Source organism: Salvelinus namaycush, chromosome 22 (genome assembly GCF_016432855.1).
Source record: "Salvelinus namaycush isolate Seneca chromosome 22, SaNama_1.0, whole genome shotgun sequence".
Lineage (NCBI taxonomy): Eukaryota > Metazoa > Chordata > Actinopteri > Salmoniformes > Salmonidae > Salvelinus > Salvelinus namaycush.
In genome coordinates, this window is record NC_052328.1 from 5876361 (window position 1) to 5895175 (window position 18815).

General features: G+C 44.8%; 1 protein-coding gene across 1 annotated transcript; it reads right to left on the minus strand.

Annotated features, from left to right (window-relative positions):
* Nucleotides 1-6232: 6232 nt before the first annotated feature.
* LOC120017363 (golgin subfamily A member 6-like protein 22) lies at nt 6233-12751 on the minus strand. Its single transcript, XM_038960114.1, has 3 exons — nt 12608-12751; nt 9576-9806; nt 6233-8996 (listed from the first exon to the last, which is right to left on the minus strand). The coding sequence occupies exons 1-3, from the start codon at nt 12749-12751 to the stop codon at nt 7002-7004; spliced, it is 2370 nt and encodes a 789-aa protein (XP_038816042.1). The 3' UTR covers nt 6233-7001.
* Nucleotides 12752-18815: the final 6064 nt, after the last annotated feature.

Sequence of the window (18815 nt, forward strand, 5' to 3'; positions counted from 1 at the left end):
CATCGAAGATTTCAACACCGCTGCTGTCGACTGAAGATTCCAACACAAATGGCACTGACATTTTAACTTCTCAACAATGAATAAGTTGAACTAGTCCCTTAAAGCTTTCTGATGTATTATACGTGTGTTCAGCAGCAGGCAGTAGTTTAATTTGTCCTGTGTGCTCTTGCTGCCTTGAATTAGGCCTATTCCACTGCACTTGTCTTGGAAATAAATAAAATGACCTAGACTGAAAAGAATCCAGTCAGTGTGATGTTTCTTGCAGTGTTCTATTTCATTCTATAATGGACCTTCTCAGCTATGCTCATCATACATCCCAAGGTGGGATCAGAGATGAAGTAGATCTAGCACAGCAGGAGAGACGACTTAAATTAATGGTGATTAAGGTATAAAACTTGGCTGACTAGCTAGGCAACAAATGATTTAAAAACGATGACGCTGTAACACAGGACTTATAGACAGCAGGGATCATAGACTCACCAAAATCAGAATGTCGCCCTCTGGAAGGGTGTACTACGAAACAGGTTTGAGTTGACGAGAACTTTGGTAAACTCTTGAGCTCAATTCAGGATAACCGGTACCATGAACGTGGCCCACCTTTTAGCATGGAATACTTAACAAATATACATAAAGATTGCGGTCACTTAGAAATATCCTTGTTTTTGACAGCCTTTTTTGTCCATTAAAATTAAGTGATCAGAAATAGTGTAGACAATGTTGTAAATAACTATTGTAGTTGGAAAGGGCAGGTTTTTAGTGGAATATCTACAGTTGAAGTCGGAAGTTTACATACGCCTTAGCCAAATACATTTAAACTCTGTTTTAAACAATTCCTGACATTTAATCCTAGTAAAAATTCCTTGTCTTAGGTTAGTTAGGATCAGTGTGACAGGTTAAAGGAAATACTAATAGCCTGTTATACACTGCTCAAAAAAATAAAGGGAACACTTAAACAACACAATGTAACTCCAAGTCAATCACACTTCTGTGAAATCAAACTGTCCACTTAGGAAGCAACACTGATTGACAATAAATTTCACATGCTGTTGTGCAAATGGAATAGACAAAAGGTGGAAATTATAGGCAATTAGCAAGACACCCCCAATAAAGGAGTGATTCTGCAGGTGGTGACCACAGACCACTTCTCAGTTCCTATGCTTCCTGGCTGATGTTTTGGTCACTTTTGAATGCTGGCGGTGCTCTCACTCTAGTGGTAGCATGAGACGGAGTCTACAACCCACACAAGTGGCTCAGGTAGTGCAGCTCATCCAGGATGGCACATCAATGCGAGCTGTGGCAAGAAGGTTTGCTGTGTCTGTCAGCGTAGTGTCCAGAGCATGGAGGCGCTACCAGGAGACAGGCCAGTACATCAGGAGACGTGGAGGAGGCCGTAGGAGGGCAACAACCCAGCAGCAGGACCGCTACCTCCGCCTTTGAGCAGGAGGAGCACTGCCAGAGCCCTGCAAAATGACCTCCAGCAGGCCACAAATGTGCATGTGTCTGCTCAAACGGTCAGAAACAGACTCCATGAGGGTGGTATGAGGGCCCGACGTCCACAGGTGGGGGTTGTGCTTATAGCCCAACACCGTGCAGGACGTTTGGCATTTGCCAGAGAACACCAATATTGGCAAAATCGCCACTGGCGCCCTGTGCTCTTCACAGATGAAAGCAGGTTCACACTGAGCACATGAGCACATGTGTCAGACGTGACAGAGTCTGGAGACGCCGTGGAGAACGTTCTGCTGCCTGCAACATCCTCCAGCATGACCGGTTTGGCGGTGGGTCAGTCATGGTGTGGGGTGGCATTTCTTTGTGGGGCTGCACAGCCCTCCATGTGCTCGCCAGAGGTAGCCTGACTGCCATTAGGTACCGAGATGAGATCCTCAGAGCCCTTGTGAGACCATATGCTGACACATGCACATTTGTGGCCTGCTGGAGGTCATTTTGCAGGGCTCTGGCAGTGCTCCTCCTGCTCAAAGGCGGAGGTAGCGGTCCTGCTGCTGGGTTGTTGCCCTCCTACGGCCTCCTCCACGTCTCCTGATGTACTGGCCTGTCTCCTGGTAGTGCCTCCATGCTCTGGACACTACGCTGACAGACACAGCAAACCTTCTTGCCACAGCTCGCATTGATGTGCCATCCTGGATGAGCTGCACTACCTGAGCCACTTGTGTGGGTTGTAGACTCCGTCTCATGCTACCACTAGAGTGAAAGCACCGCCAGCATTCAAAAGTGACCAAAACATCAGCCAGGAAGCATAGGAACTGAGAAGTGGTCTGTGGTCACCACCTGCAGAATCACTCCTTATTGGGGGTGTCTTGCTAATTGCCTATAATTTCCACCTGTTGTCTATTCCATTTGCACAACAGCATGTGAAATGTATTGTCAATCAGTGTTGCTTCCTAAGTGGACAGTTTGATTTCACAGAAGTGTGATTGACTTGGAGTTACATTGTGTTGTTTAAGTGTTCCCTTTATTTTTTTGAGCAGTGTACATTAAAAAGTATTAGTAAATTCATAGTATGTGAGGATCTTAAAACATCTAAGGTTAAGAAGATCATGCATTCAGTATTAGTTGATAGATTGATAACATTTATATAATTGTGTTAAAATCCGTCAAGCATACAAAGGGTACGAATTGTGAGAGGAATGTGTAAACGTTATGTTGATTACTTTATGTTGTCGTGGGTAAAAGTGTTCATCTGTGATCTACTAAATGCTCTTAATCTATGAGCCTGAGATCGATTGCTCTGGTCTCCACTCAAGTTCACAGAGAATTCGCGGCCTTTTTCTCATTGCACTAAAAGTTCTCAATGAGTAAACATTAACCGATCACTCTCAGTGATTCTTTCTCCCCTTTTTCAGGTACGTTATTGATGATAAAGAGTAATTTAAATGTAATAACTCGCTAACATGTCAAGAGTGTTTAAGGTTTGTCTTAGTAACATATTGAGGAAGTTAGTTAAGTTTGCAGAGAGAAATATGAGCCCTGCTCGGTTGCAGCGAAGAATAGCTTCGTACTGCTAGGTACTGCTACGTAGCTGCCATTTCATGTCGATTGTGAATGAACATGTGCGTTGTTAATAAGATATTTTGCGGCGTTATTTGTGTAATGGTTTTTCAAACACTTTATTGCCTGTTGATAAATTGAGTTATGGTTTACTGAGTTAAAGCTTTGTGCTTGACAGTTATATTGAAAATAGTATTTGTTTCAGTGATGTACAGTGTATACTGTTGTGACTTGAATAAGCCTTGTACCCTACAAAACTATCTATTTCCTGTAGATCTGTTATTCTGTAAAATGTGTTACTTATGTAAAATGATTGCACTAAAAGTTTTAATGAGTAAACATTCCGTATCACACTCGTGATTCTTTATTCCCTTTTTCAGGGGTGTAACATCACCACTATAGTTCACATTCTTAAACTGTCAGAATAATCAAGATTTATTTCAGTTATATTTCTTTCACGTTCCCAGTGGGTCAGAAGTTTACATACACTCAATTAGTATTTGGTAGCATTGCCTTGAAATTGTTTAACTTGGGTCAAACATTTCGGGTAGCCTTCCACAAGCTTCCCACAATAAGTTGGGTGAATTTTGGCCCATTCCTCCTGACAGAACTGTTGTAACTGAGTCAGGTTTGTAGGCCTACTTGCTCGCACATGCTTTCTCAGTTCTGCCCACAGATTTTCTATAGGATTGAAGTCAGGGCTTTGTGATGGCCAGTCCAATACCTTGACTTTGTCATTAAGCCATTTTGCCACAACTTTGGAAGTATGCTTGGGGTCATTGTCCATTTGGAAGACCCATTTGCGACCAAGTTTTAACATCCTGACTGATGTCTTGATGTTTCTTCAATATATCCACATACTTTTCCTTACTCATGCAGCCATCTAATTTGTGAAGTTCACCAGTCTCTCCTGCAGCAAAGCACCCCCACAACATGATGCTGCAACCCCCGTGCTGCACGGTTGGGATGGTGTTCTTTGGCTTGCAAGCCTCCCCCTTTTTCCTCCAAACAGTTTAATTTTTATTTCATCAGAGCAGAAGACAATTCTTTAAAAAGTACAGTCTTTGTCCCCATGTGCAATTGCAAACTGTAGTCTGGCTTTTTTATGGCGGTTTTGGAGCAGTGGCTTCTTCCTTGCTGAGCGGCCTTTCAGGTTATGTTGATATAGGACTCGTTTTACTGTGGATATAGATACTTTGTAAATGTTTCCTCCAGCATTTTCACATGGTCATTTGCTGCTGTTCTGTGATTGATTTGCACACTAAAGTACACTTATCTCTAGGAGACAGAACACTTCTCCTTCCTGAGCAGTATTTTATGTTTATCCGAGGAAGGAGTACCAGAGGAAGGAGTGCCTCCTACTGGCCCTCCAACACCACTTCCAGTAGCATCTGGTCTCCCATCCAGGGACTGACCAGGACCAACCCTGCTGAGCTTCAAAAGCAAGCCAGCAGTGGTATGCAGGGTGGTATGCTGCTGGCTGTAAGTAGGCCTTGGTATGAAGGCTGTGTGGTCCCATGGTGTTTGTACTTGCATACTATTGCTTGTACAGATGAACGTGGTACCTTCAGGCATTTGGAAATTGCTCCCAAGGATGAACCAGACTTGTGGAGGCCTACAATTTCTTTTCTGAGGTCTTGGCTGATTTATTTTGATTTTCCCATGATGTCAAGCCAAGAAGCACTGAGTTTGAAGGTAGGCCTTGAAATATATCCACAGGTACACCTCCAATTGACTTAAAGTATGTCAATTAGCCTATCAGAAGCTTCTAAAGCCATGACATAATTTTCTGGAATTTTACAAGCTGTTTAAAGGCACAGTCAACTTAGTGTATGTAAACTTCTGAACCACTGGAATTGTGATACAGTGAATTATAAGTGAAATTATCTGTAAACAATTTTTGGAAAAATTACTTGTGTCATGCACACAGTAGATGTCCTAACCAACTTGCCAAAACTATTGTTTGTTAACAAGAGATTTGTGGAGTGGTTGAAAAACAAGTTTAATAGACTCCAACCTAAGTGTATATAAACTTCCGACTTCAACTGTACATAGTTGTACAGAGGCCCATTATCAGCAACCATAACTCCTGCTTTCCAATGGCACGTTGTTAGCTAATCCAAATGTATCATTTTAAAAGGCAAATTGATCATTAGAAAACCCTTTTGCAATTACGTTAGCACAGCTGAAAACTGTTCTGATTAAAGAAGCAATAAAACTGGCCTTTAGACTAGTTGGGTATCTGGAGCATCAGCATTTGTGGGTTCGATTACAGGCTCAAAATGGCCAGAAACAAAGAACTTTATTCAGAAACTCGTCAGCCTATTCTTGTTATGAGAAATTAAGGCTATTCCGTGCGAGAAATTAGAAACTGAAGATCTCGTACAACGCTGTGTACTACTCCACAGAACAGTGCAAACTGGCAATAACCAGAATAGAAAGAGTGGGAGGCCCCGGTGCACAACTGAGCAAGAGTACATTAGAGTGTCTAGTTTTAGAAATAGATGCCTCAACTGGCAGCTTCATTAAATAGTACCTGCAAAACACCAGTCTCGACGTCAACAGTGAAGAGGTGACTCCGGGATGCTGGCATTCTAGGCAGAGTTGCAAAAAAAAAGCCATATCTGAATGGCCAATAAAAAGATTAAGATGGGCAAAAGAACACAGACACTTGGCAAAAGAACACTGACACTGGACAGAGGAACTCTGCCTAGAAGGTCAGAATATTCATTGGGTTTACACCAATCTTATTACTACTGCACTGATCACAATCAAACAGAAAAGGCTGATGCTTGCAATTCATTTTTATTGTAAAGTTGCATGATATAAAGCAGGAAGAATTAACATCCAAAAGCCCATTTAGGGCCATGGCAAACTGCCTATCATAGACCCTCTCCCTCTTCCTCCATGGTGTCCTCCAGGAGCTCATGAAAGCAATGCTGTCAATCCACATGGAAGCAGAACATCCTGTAAAACAATTATCCCGTCAGGAATGAATCAAACAGTCATTGAACGAATGGGATTCACAGTAATACATTTGTCTGAGAATTTTCAATCATGAACCCCAGTTCTGGAGCCCCTATCCTCTCATCACAAGCCCAAGCACTTACCTCATCTGCTCTTCTGTGTTTTCCTCTTCCTGCCTCCCTCCCTTTCATCCTTTCCTATTGATGCTTCAACAGATAAAGTGACCTAATATGCCACAATCTGTTTCAGGAAAAAAACATCCGAAAGCCCAATCACATGAGGTGAATAATCACATGAGATCAGGAATTGTAGTGTTTGAGTTGAAAGACATTGCATAAATGCACGTCTATCAACACTAATACAGTTGTCTACAGAGAACAGGCGTTGATAGTAAACACTTACCTAATGTAGTCATCCAGCTGTGCTCCTCCAACGCTCCCATCCTTTCCAATTGATGCTTCAACAGATCTGTTTCTTTGGCTGCTCTTTTCATCTATCTCAGACTTGAACAGGCTTGGAAAGAGGACAAAAGGAAACCAAAGCAACTTTAAAAGAGAAGTAGAAGATGCAGACTTCGGTTCTTTTTGACATGTCTGTTGGCTCTTTTTCCTGTGCTCTTGGTCTTCTCCTTTTCTGCTCATCCTTAGTTATTTAGATAGTTATTTTGGCCATATGTCCATGGGAATTCTAGTTCAATCTCCTCTCTTTTACTCTTATAAAATGTTTTCACCTCTTTTTTCTGGGTCTCTGTTTATCTTGCCTCCCCCCTTGTGTTTTCCATTACTTTCTTTTGATCCACTCAGCTCTTTACTGCTAATCTCATTTACCTTTTATCCCATGGTCCTTCCTGATTCTGTCCATCAGAACTTGAATTCTGTATCTTCTACTGACCTCCTGATAAACCACTCTGGTCTCCCTTCCTCCTCTCTCATGTTTCCTCCTCTTCACCCTCATGCCTGGCTTCCTTATAATATTTTCCTCCTTTTGCTTATTTTCTCATTTTTTTTGTTAGTATTTTCTTTTGTGATCTACTCAAAAGTTGTCAATGCCTCGTCCGCCGCTTTCTTCTGCTTCTTCCTTGTTCTCCTCTTCGCAGACTGTGCGTGAGCGGTCTCTGGACGCTGCTCCCTCTCTTCCCTCCGCACAGAGGCGTCAGATGTAGACGCTGTGACCTCGTATGCCACCACCTGTTTTGCTCTCTGTGTCTGCCCTTTTTTCTGACACAGCGCACGCCTCTTTTCTCTTTCAATCTGTGCATTCCTCTCTTCTCTCTCATACAGTTTCTCCATCTCCATCTTGAACCTGGCCTCGTGATCTTTTATTCTTTGAAGCTCTGCTCTCTTCTTATCCTCGTCCCGTATCCTTGTCTGCCTTTTCTGTTCCTCCTTCTCTTGTTCCTGCTGTATCTTCAATCTCCTTTTCTGTTCCTCTTTCCTCCTCTTCTCTTCTTTCTCTCGTGCCTTTTGCTGCATCTCCAACACCTTCATTCTCTCCTTTTCCCTGTTCCTCTCCTCCTCCATCCTCTGTTTCTCAATCTTTTTCAACATCTCTGCCCTCTTTTCCTCCATCTTTTTCTCTTCCTCTGCCCTCTTTTTCTCTTCTTTTGCACGGGCCTTCTGTTGCATCTCCTGCTTCTTTCTTTCTTTTTTCTCTCTTTTTTTCTCTTGCTCTTGTCTCTTTTTCTCATGTTCGATCTTTAGTTTCATCTCTGCCTTCTCCCTTTTCCTCTGCTCCTCTAACTTGTTTTTTTCCATATTTTCTGTCCTTTTCCTTTCCTCCTCATTCAATTTCTTCAATTTCTTCTGTCTCTTTTCCCACTTTTTGAGCTCTTCGTCCCTGGCTTTTTCCTTCCTCCTTTCAATCTTCATCATCTCTTCATTTCTCTTAGCCTCGTCCTTGAAATATTTGATCCTGTCTGCGTAGCTCATGGCATTAAGTTCTTCTCTCCCTCGGCTCACCATCACAGACATTGCATTGGCGGTTGCATATCTCCCTTCCATTTTACCACTATCAATCTCCTTCCTGTCCCTCTCACCATAAGGTTCCCGGTGTAGACATCTCTGCTGTTGTCCACTCATGCTCTCCTCACTTTCACTACTCCCCTCCTGACTTGTGACCTCACTCACACTCTGAGACACATCATCCTCAGACGAGCACGAGGGAGTCACAGCCTTCTCAGTGATGACGCGGAGCGCCTTGATGTAGTCAGCTTCTGTGTTCACCCTGTGAGCGAGCGGGCACAGCTCCTCGTATATAGACATCCATGTGAGTGACTCCTCACAAACGTCGTCAGGCAGGTATAGATCAGATGATTGCCTCTTGAGCACATTCACAACGTCTGCCAGGTCCTGCTGCGTTTCCCCCTGAGTGTCCTCTCGGACGGCCACTGGCGTGGCGTCTGGGCTGGCCGGGCGCTCGGGGGCTGTGGCAGGGGTACTGGATTGTTCTACTGCAGAGGAGCAGGAGGCCTCAGTGTCATCGTTCTTGTCATCGTTGTTTACCCTTTTCTTCAGAATCTCTTCCTTTCTCTTTTGGGCCATCCTCTCTTTCAGCTGTGCTTTATACATATTTGCAATTTCTGCGCCTCTCCGTTGAACTTCCTCAGACAATTCCTCAGGCGATGCAATCTCTGGCCTGTTGACCTCATCCTTAACCTTTTCCTGGCCAGTCAATGAGGACCTGGGGTGGACGTGCGGATGGGTCTGTCTCATCCGGGCAGGAGGGCCGGAAGCCAGGGGGTGGGATGGGACAGCAAATCGGTGTGAAGCGTGTGGGTGTGACTTCTTGGACTGAGAAGGAGGCCATTTATCAGGGGAGGTGCAGCTCTGTGTGTCCAGAGGGGGAAAGATTGAGTGTTTCTTAGATGGGTCCTTCTGGGTGCCGGCAGCATGCTGGTCAGGCTCCGATTGGCTGTTGGCGAGGTACCTATGGAGGTTGTACCAGGGGAAAGCTGGCAGTGTCGGGGAGACGGGACAAAGAATGGAGGTGGAGCGCTGCTTGATCACCCCTTTATCCACCCCAATCTGTATGATGACAGACACATTTGTATTACTTAAAAGCTTGATGGTGATTGTTATTACCATCTTAAAACAATTACATGTGTATGGGTAATAAATATCATAGAGAAAACATGTTTTATTACTGTATATTAGCCTATTAGGAAAATGAACTTTTGGAATCATTCCAATTCAGAAATTCTTCCATTCTTTTTCAACTTTTGTCTAAGAATGCAGACCTTCCTAAGAATACTACCATTGCAGAATGCAGACCTTCTTAAGAATACTACCAGTGCAGAATGCAGACCTTCCTGAGAATACTACCAGTGCAGAATGCAGACCTTCCTGAGAATACTACCATTGCAGAATGCAGACCTTCCTGAGAATACTACCAGTGCAGAATGCAGACCTTCCTGAGAATACTACCAGTGCAGAATGCAGACCTTCCTCTGAATACTTCCAGTGTTCCGTTTTTTTCTTGCCTTCTTATTTCACTATTCTATCTATTTAGATCTCATTTCTGTGTATCAGGATTGGGAACATCTAAATCAACTACAGTATATCTACCTTTATGAAAGTCTGATTAAAGAAAACTGCTCTTGTTACCTCCTCCAAGAGTTTGTGCAGCCTAAATATTTCTCCATACAGCGCCTTAATCTCCCTCATGTTTCCTCGCTCAGTTCTCCATGTCTCTCTAGCCAATCTCCAATGGGCGAGGTCAAGGTCATGGATATCCTCCCGCATGCCTAGTTCAACCTGGGTTCCCTTCTCATTTAGCCTCTTCTTTTTCCTCTTCTTCTGGGTTGAATCGGTGTTCTCCTTGCCCTGCCTACACACCTTTAGGGCAGTAGGGATTTTGAGAATAGAACATGGTATATTTTATTTTACTCATTGGATTATTATGTGCCTTCCATTGTATTTCATTGATATACAATATCAATAAGGTATAATGTTGACACTAGATCAAGCCGTAGTTAGTACAAAGTTTACACTGATTGGCCATACATGATTAGTCTGGACCACTTTAGTGGGTCGTAGATTTAGCCTGCAGACGGGACTTACATTAAGGCTGGGGAGTTGTGAGGAGTTGTGAGGCTGGTGTGTTCTGGGCCTGTGGAGTTCAGTAGTTTCTGTGCAGAAATCGTCCTGTGCAGTCCGCTTTGCCCATGGCTAGAAATGAAAATGATGACAAACATGCAGTCAGTAATGAGGTTATCGTGATACAAGTTTGTTATTTTCAATCCTAGAAAAGCTCATAGGCCTATATGTCAAAGTGATGATTTTAAATCACTGGAGTTTTGACTATGAGGGTGGTGAGAGAAAATAGATTCTAACCATTCTTATGATGAGCCTTGGGAAGGAGAACTTTCCCATAGTTCCTTCAATTACAGTAATCCTGAAAAAGATACAATATGGCTTCAAAATATTATTATTTAAATCATCTAAATTAAATTGTCTCACAAAGTAGGCCTTTTCACACTAAATCACAAGTGGTCACAACTACTTACCACCAATCACTTAAAAAATAACCATCCAAAATATTGAAATGATTTTGACCCTGAATTGAACTTGTAAGTGTTGCCGTAATATGAGAGTAACGCTGTGTCAAACCATTTAGGCTGTCATCATATCAGAATACAATCATTTATGACATCACAATTGTGATGTAATGTGGTGCCATGGGAGACCACACCCACCCTGACAGACAGCAAACACCAGAGCCACATAGGCCTATAAACAAATGTATCCATTTCTATGTTTGAAATACAGTATATTTAGTACTAGTAAGCTCATAAACATAGTAAAAACCACACTGTAGCAATGTGTATCACTTCACAGCTACTGTACATGATGCATCATGAGTGGTTGTCCTCTGATGGGACCCTATTCCCTACATAGTGTACTACTTTTGACCATGGCCGATAATGTACTTTATAGGGTTGATTTGGGATGCACATAGGACTATGTATAAAGTACCTTTGTTCGTCCTCACAATCAATTTTGCGTTGACATTAACTCATTTTTGCTAAGTGAAAATTATGGGACAACAACAAAGAAATGTATTCATAAGAAAAACTCTACATGTTGTAAATTCAATGTAGATTCCAGTAGTAAATGGTAGACATTGTACAACAAGGTAACTCTTCAGGATGTGGCAGAGTATGAAAACCTTTGCACTGTCTCTGATGCAGGTGTTTTTTCTCCACTCATTATGACATCACTGTGACGTCATATGGGGGACACTTTGCCCGAGTTTGGCATCTCCGGGGATAATGTGCAGACCACTTTCACGCATATGCACTAGCGCAATCATTGCATTTCCTCCTGCATGAATGCATAATTGCAACATTACAGAATTTTTACAATTGTCACCCTATGGGACTCCCAATCACAGCCGAATGTGATACAGCCTGGAATCAAACCAGGGACTGTAGTGACGCCTCTTGCACTGAGATGCAGTACTTTAGACCGCTGCGCCAATCGGAAGGCCAATATGAACGCAACTTCAAAGAATTTACTGAGTTACAGTCCATATAAGGAGGTCAATTGAAATTAATTCATTCGTCCCTAATCTATGGATTTCACATGACTGTACAGGGGTGCAGCCATTGGGTGGGTCTTGGAGGGCTCACCCACTTGCAGCCAGGCCCAGCCAAGGTAGCCTAGCGGTTAAGAGCGTTGGGCCAGTAATAGAAAGGTTTCTGGTTAGAATCAGCCGACTAGGTGAAAAATCTGTCTGTGCCCTTTGAGCAAGGCACTTTACCCTAATTGCTCATGTAAGTCACTCTGGATGAGAACGTCTGCTAAATTACTAAAATATAAATACAATCGCAATGGAGGCAATGACTATGTATCCAAATTAGTGACTCTGGCTGCGTTTAGACAGGCTTGGTCTTTTGACCAATCAGATCAGTTCTGAAAAAGATCTGATGTGAAAAGATCAATTAGTAAACACAGCCTTGTTGGTGGTGAAAGGAGTCTCTGGAAAGACTCCAGCCTCTGGTCTGATGACAACATTTTCAGTGGCTTTCTGCTCTTCCCATGTAAGGATAACGTACCACAAAGCTGTTATGAATTTTCATTTTTCTTGAATCCGTGGAAAACTCTGCATGTGCGTTCCTGAATTGTATAATAAAGGCTTGTCAAGTCTCTTTCTATCATGCACAGAAACAGGCACTGACACACAATCATCCAAACTGAAAGCTACAGACTGGGATTTTGGAAACTATTCAATTGTCATTTCAATTCTTGATATTTACTCATTGATTCTAGAAGAATATAACGTATCAATGCCTCATGTGCTCAGCACAACTGTCGGTTTATCCTTACCCAACATATTCACTTGCTTGATTTTGGGCATCAGGAGACTGAAAGCAATATATACTGAAAGCATGAATGTTGACATGCAGAATGTTTTGGGACTATATCAAAAAGTAGACTAATGAAACAATAGTTAGTAAAATGCCCCTTTAAACAAGTGTTTCAAAGAGGGTGCATACAAACTGCATACAAACTGTTCATAAATTGCATTGAAAACATACAGCTAACACCACAAGCCCCAATGGCCTTATCTCAGAAGACAATCCAAATATCTGATGAATAGGTGGGAATGATGGAGTGCAGCACAGCCTTCTCACCAGCAGGTTGACCAGGTCTATGTTGCTGTAGTGTTCCTCTGCGATGACCTGAGCCATGACGGCATGGATGGTTTTCTCTGTGGGGAAGAAGCGCCTCAGCGGGGTCGTGTCTCGGAACAGCTCCGTCCACACGTACTGGACCATCTGGTTCTTTACCTCCTTCACCTTCCTCACCCCCTGCTGCACCAACGCTCGGATGTACAGTGGGGCAAAAAAGTATTTAGTCAGCCACCAATTGTGCAAGTTCTCCCACTTAAAAAGATGAGAGAGGCCTGTAATTTTCATCATAGGTACACTTCAACTATGACAGACAAAATGAGAAAAGAAAATCCAGAAAATCACATTGTAGGATTTTTAATGAAGTTATTTGCAAATTATGGTGGAAAATAAGTATTTGGTCAATAACAAAAGTTTATCTCAATTCTTTGTTATATACCCTTGGTTATATACCCTTGGCAATGACAGAGGTCAAACGTTTTCTGTAAGTCTTCACAAGGTTTTCACACACTGTTGCTGGTATTTTGGCCCATTCCTCCATGCAGATCTCCTCCAGAGCAGTGATGTTTTGGGGCTGTTGCTGGGCAACACGGACTTTCAACTCCCTCCAAAGATTTTCTATGGGGTTGAGATCTGGAGACTGGCTAGGCCACTCCAGGATCTTGAAATGCTTCTTACGAAGCCACTCCTTCGTTGCCCGGGCGGTGTGTTTGGGATCATTGTCATGCTGAAAGACCCAGCCACGTTTCATCTTCAATGCCCTTGCTGATGGAAGGAGGTTTTCCTCAAAATCTCACGATACATGGCCCCATTCATTCTTTCCTTTACACGGATCAGTCGTCCTGGTCCCTTTGCAGAAAAACAGCCCCAAAGCATGATGTTTCCACCCCCATGCTTCACAGTAGGTATGGTGTTCTTTGGATGCAACTCAGCATTCTTTATCCTCCAAACACGACGAGTTGAGTTTTTACCAAAAAGTTCTATTTTGGTTTCATCTGACCATATGACATTCTCCCAATCTTATTCTGGATCATCCAAATGCTCTCTAGCAAACTTCAGATGGGCCTGGACATGTACTGGCTTAAGCAGGGGGACACGTCTGGCACTGCAGGATTTGAGTCCCTGGCGGCGTAATGTGTTACTGATGGTAGGCTTTGTTACTTTGGTCCCAGCTCTCTGCAGGTCATTCACTAGGTCCCCCCGTGTGGTTCTGGGATTTTTGCTCACCGTTCTTGTGATCATTTTGACCCCACGGGGTGAGATCTTGCGTGGAGCCCCAGATCGAGGGAGATTATCAGTGGTCTTGTATGTCTTCCATTTCCTAATAATTGCTCCCACAGTTGATTTCTTCAAACCAAGCTGCTTACCTATTGCAGATTCAGTCTTCCCAGCCTGGTGCAGGTTTACAATTTTGTTTCTGGTGTCCTTTGACAGCTCTTTGGTCTTGGCCATAGTGGAGTTTGGAGTGTGACTGTTTGAGGTTGTGGACAGGTGTCTTTTATACTGATAACAATTTCAAACAGGTGCCATTAATACAGGTAACGAGTGGAGGACAGAGAAGCCTCTTAAAGAAGAAGTTACAGGTCTGTGAGAGCCAGAAATCTTGCTTGTTTGTAGGTGACCAAATACTTATTTTCCACCATAAATTGCAAATAAATTCATAAAAAATCCTACAATGTGATTTTCTGGATTTTTTTCTCATTTTGTCTGTAATAGTTGAAGTGTACCTATGATGAAAATTACAGGCCTCTCTCATCTTTTTAAGTGGGAGAACTTGCACAATTGGTGGCTGACTAAATACTTTTTTGCCCCACTGTAACCTTTGACCCTGTCGTCCATCTGATCTGCACCCTGAGGGAACGAGGAGAGAGTGGCTTTTGTTAAGTAGGGAGAAAATACCCCTAACCACTGTTACAGGGTCAGATACTTGTATTCCACAGGGAATTTTAAGAGATCAAGGTTTTATTACATCTGTCTACCGAACAGACATACAGACACTAGTTATGTAGCCTAAAGAGTCCAATGCAATAGATCCCATGGTCATAGTATAGTAATAACATAGTAATACCTTTCCAATAGGATGGCCCTTGTGGTCAGTGACACTGGGTATTTTGAGGAAATACTGTATCTTCCACTGCAACGAGGCTGGGTCTGTCTGGAGAGCTTGTTTGATGGAAATAGACATAACCCTCCTCAACCGTGTGTGCAAGGGTACGAGGTTATTGAGGTAGATATGTACATATAGGTAGGGGTAAAGTGACTAGGCAACAGGATAGATAATAAACAGTAGCGGCAGCGTATGTGATGAGTCAAAAGAGTTAGTGCAAAAAGGGTCAATGCAGATAGTCTGGGTAGCTATTTGATTAACTATTTAGCAGTCTTAAGGCTTGGGGGTAGACGCGGTTCAAAGTCCTGTTGGTTCAAGACTTGTTGCATTGGTACCGCTTGCCGTGCTGTAGCAGAGAGAACAGTCTATGGCATGGGTGGCTGGAGTCTGATCATTTTAGGGGCTTCTTTTGACACCGCCTGGTATAGAAGTCCTGGATGGCAGGTAGCACTGCTCCAGTGATGTACTGGGCCGTACGCACTACCCTCTGTAGTGCCTTGCGGATACAAAGCTGATGCCATACCAAGCTGTGATGCAGCCAGTCAGGATGCTCTCAATGGTGCAGCTGTTATACTTTTTGAGGATTTTGGAGAAAATTAGTGGTAGGTAAGAATGGAATTGTTGAGATTGGTTGTGGTTGTTGAGATTGGTCAACCACCTAGAAGCATTGATGGAACCAGGGTCGTATTCATTAGGCACCATATGGAAGAACATGTAATGAAATAGGGAGGGACAACCTCTACTCCAATAAGAAAAGCTCCTTTACGTTTTCAGTTGCACAATGCTTTTTAACGCTTTTCCATAGTGTGCCCTAATGAATTCGATTCAGGTTTAGATGCAAAATACATCCTAGCTACAGATTGTTACACCTGATAATGTGATCTAACCAAAGACTTAAGGATGAAGACAGCATTGCCAATATAAGGTTGGTGGAAAATTCTCTGTGCTACACCAAACGGTATCTAACCTGTAACTCCCAGTAATGGATACCAAAAATATTTTGTTAGATCACATTATCTGGTGTAACAATCTGTAGCTACATGGAACACTTAAAAGCCATTTCAGAATATCATAAATAGTAGCACCCTTTGATCCTCAAGTTCCTGCCTCTTCTTGAATCCACACTTTGCCTGGCCCCTGTGGCATCCCATCAGTTTGTGTCCGATAAACATGAAGGGTACGCTGTCAAAGGGGATAGAGGGAGTACCCTTGCCGTACTTCCATTCCCAGAATAACAGGTTCTTGTCGTCCTGTGGTGTCCAACCTGTTTAGCAGAACACATTGAAAGAGCCATTAGTCCAGAGGTGTATTCATTAGTCTGATTTGCAGCAAAACATTTTCTGTTGCAAACGTTTTGTCAACGGAAGCCGTTTACTTTCTAGGAACCAAACGGAACTAAAACGGGGAGGGACTTACCTGAATGTGTCCTTGCAAAGCGTTTTATGTTTGGAGTAAACTGTGTCCGTTGCAAACTGCAACACAAAAACGTTTGCAACGGAATCCGACTAATGAATACACCAGTAGTTTGTGGAGGTTACATCACTACATAAGAATATTAATCAATCAATGTAGGTAGCTAAATAGTATTGTAGCGACCCGCACAGACAGCGGTGTGTTATGTGGTAGGCTATTAGTGGGTTGTGTTGTACTTGCCAGTGTTCGCGGGGTCCGACATGCCAATCAACCTGCTATCTGCCAATCACGGGGATGCTTGGAATGTTCTGATGCCGGGCATCCTGGTGGTTGGCGGAGTGGCATGGAGGGGGGTTGGGCAGGGGGATGGAGCATTGGAAGTTAAGACCAGGTTTAGCCATTGTTCTCTCTCTTACGTCTGGGCTTCACAAGAGAAGGTCACGGTTGGCTTGTGGGGTATCTTTCGTTTATTTGGCGTGGGCTACGGCCAAACAGTAGCCTGTGTAAAGTTGGGTTAATAAACCGTCAATTCGTAAACTCAACCCTCTGTCTGGACAATTGTTCCTTTATGATCTAGTCAGGTCATTACATTGGTGTCAGAAGTAAAAACGTTGATAAAAGTTAGCCAGCTAGCTAGCGGACTTCTATGGCTAGCTACCGTAGGTGAGAACGGGGGTTGAAAATGCTTTGAGGAAACCCGAAAGTGAAGGTGGAGGTAGGGGACAATTATGGCCAAGGAGGTGCGTGTGCATGGACGTCGGAGGAGCTGGCTGAGGAGATCGCCAGGGCATCGGAGCCCAGAGGCCGCTTGAGGGAGGACGTTAGAGTGATGGCGGCTGAAGCCGGCATGAGTCCTTCGTCAACTGTGCTTCGCGTGGATTCTGGTTGGCGGACCGAAGGGGTGACGTCAACCCGGCGGGACGAGGAATCTGGGGCTCAGGATGTAAACAAACATGGCGGCGCCCAGTTCCCGGCTGCGTCCGTATCTGTTAAGACCCCGAAGTATTCCGGTAAGGCGGATTGGGAAGCTTTTCATGCTCAGTTTGAACTGTTAGCTCATTTTAGGGGGTGGTCGAATGAAGATAGGGCACTGCAGTTGGCTTTATGCCTCACTGATGAAGCTCTGGCCTGTTTGATATTGATTAGCCCCGAGGACAGACGTGATTATGGTGCTTTAGTGGGAGCACTGACGAGGCGCTATGGACAGTGTGTACAGCCCAGGCTACTGTGCTCCGAAACTGAGTAATAGATACAGGCAGCCTGGAGAGCCTCTACGGGTGCTAGCTAATGACATTGAGAGCCTCTCTCGGCGGGCACATGCTCACATGCCCCCCTCCGTGCAGAGCGAGCTAGCACGGGACCAGTTCATACAGGCGCTCTCTCCTACGGAGCGGCGCATACAGACCCAGCTGGCTCATCTTGAGTCATTGCAGATAGCCTTGGAGATGGCTTTGGAGAGGGAGCTGGTGTGGGCTGGGGCTTCAGCTGGGGCTTTGGTGGGGGTGCAGGGAGACAGACCCTCTGTGCGAGCTGGGGGGCAGAGCAGCCCGGAGCCGGAAAAGTCTGCATGGGTGGCTGAAATGACAGAACTCATTTGTGCTGTGTCGCTCCAGGCGGCACGAAACACACGCCCTGGTCCCAGGGTCTGCTGGGGTTGTGGCCAGCCAGGCCATCTGCGCCGGGATTGCCCCATGTCCCCCAGAGCTCAGGGAAACGGCTCGGGGTCCACATAGACCGGGTAGTGCGGACCCCTGGCTTTCTATCCCAACCACCATCTTCTTCAGGAGGAGCCCACCGGCACAGACGGTGGAAGCAAGGCTCCACTTCCCCCAGAAGCAGACGAGGGCAAGCGGATGGAGCCTGTTGTTGTGGTGGGCCGGACCTGTGTTGTGGACTTTTGTCATGTCCCTGTCACTGTGGAGGGGGTGCCCTGCTCTGCCCTGGTGGACACTGGGTCCACAGTAACCCTGGTGAGGCCAGATATTGTGCCAGGTTGGACTCAGTGTGAGCCCACAACTGTGCAGCTCCGCACAGTCACAGGTGAGCTGGCACCCATGAAAGGGAAGGGAATAATGACTCTGACAGTAGGGGGCAGGTCTGTGCGTCATCCTGTGTGGGTGGCGGCTGTGCAGGACCCTTGCATACTGGGGTTGGACTTTCTTAGGAGCACAGGCTGCCAGTTAGACCTAAATGGGGGCACACTGAGCTTCCAGGGAGGGCCGGCAGTCACCATGGCCCCCCCTAATGTCACATTCACTCAACCCAACATACCCTTTACTCCAACAGTTAAAGCAGCAGAGACTCATGGCTGCCCCCCCCCCCCCCCCCCACCCCACATCTGTGTGTGACTTTTCCCCAGCCCCCCTGTCACCTACGGCTGTGTGTTACATTCTCCCAGCTACCTCCACGACAAAGCCCTCTGTGAGCCCGGGCCACACCCCCCCCCAGCCCAGCTACCCTAGATGGGAGAGGAGAGGACACTGTCTACAGTGAGGGAGATATGGGGGAGGAACTGTGTTGGTCTTGACCCCGAGCAGCAGGAACGGTTGTGGCAGTGGCTGTTTGAATTCAGAGACAGCTTTGCGCTGAGTGAGGAAGAGGTGGGTCAGACTCATCTGCTGCAGCATGAGATCGACACAGGTGATGCTCGACCCATCAAGATGCATCCCCGCCGTATCCCGCTGGCACGCC

Coding starts and splice junctions, on each gene's coding strand:
- LOC120017363 (XM_038960114.1), bottom strand. CDS start 12,751: ATGGTCCAGTACGTGTGGACGGAGCTGTTCCGAGACACGACCCCGCTG. Junction 9,807..12,607: donor TAGACCTGGTCAACCTGCTG/GTGAGAAGGCTG, acceptor ACTGCCCTAAAG/GTGTGTAGGCAGGGCAAGGA. Junction 8,997..9,575: donor TGCACAAACTCTTGGAGGAG/GTAACAAGAGCA, acceptor GTCATCATACAG/ATTGGGGTGGATAAAGGGGT.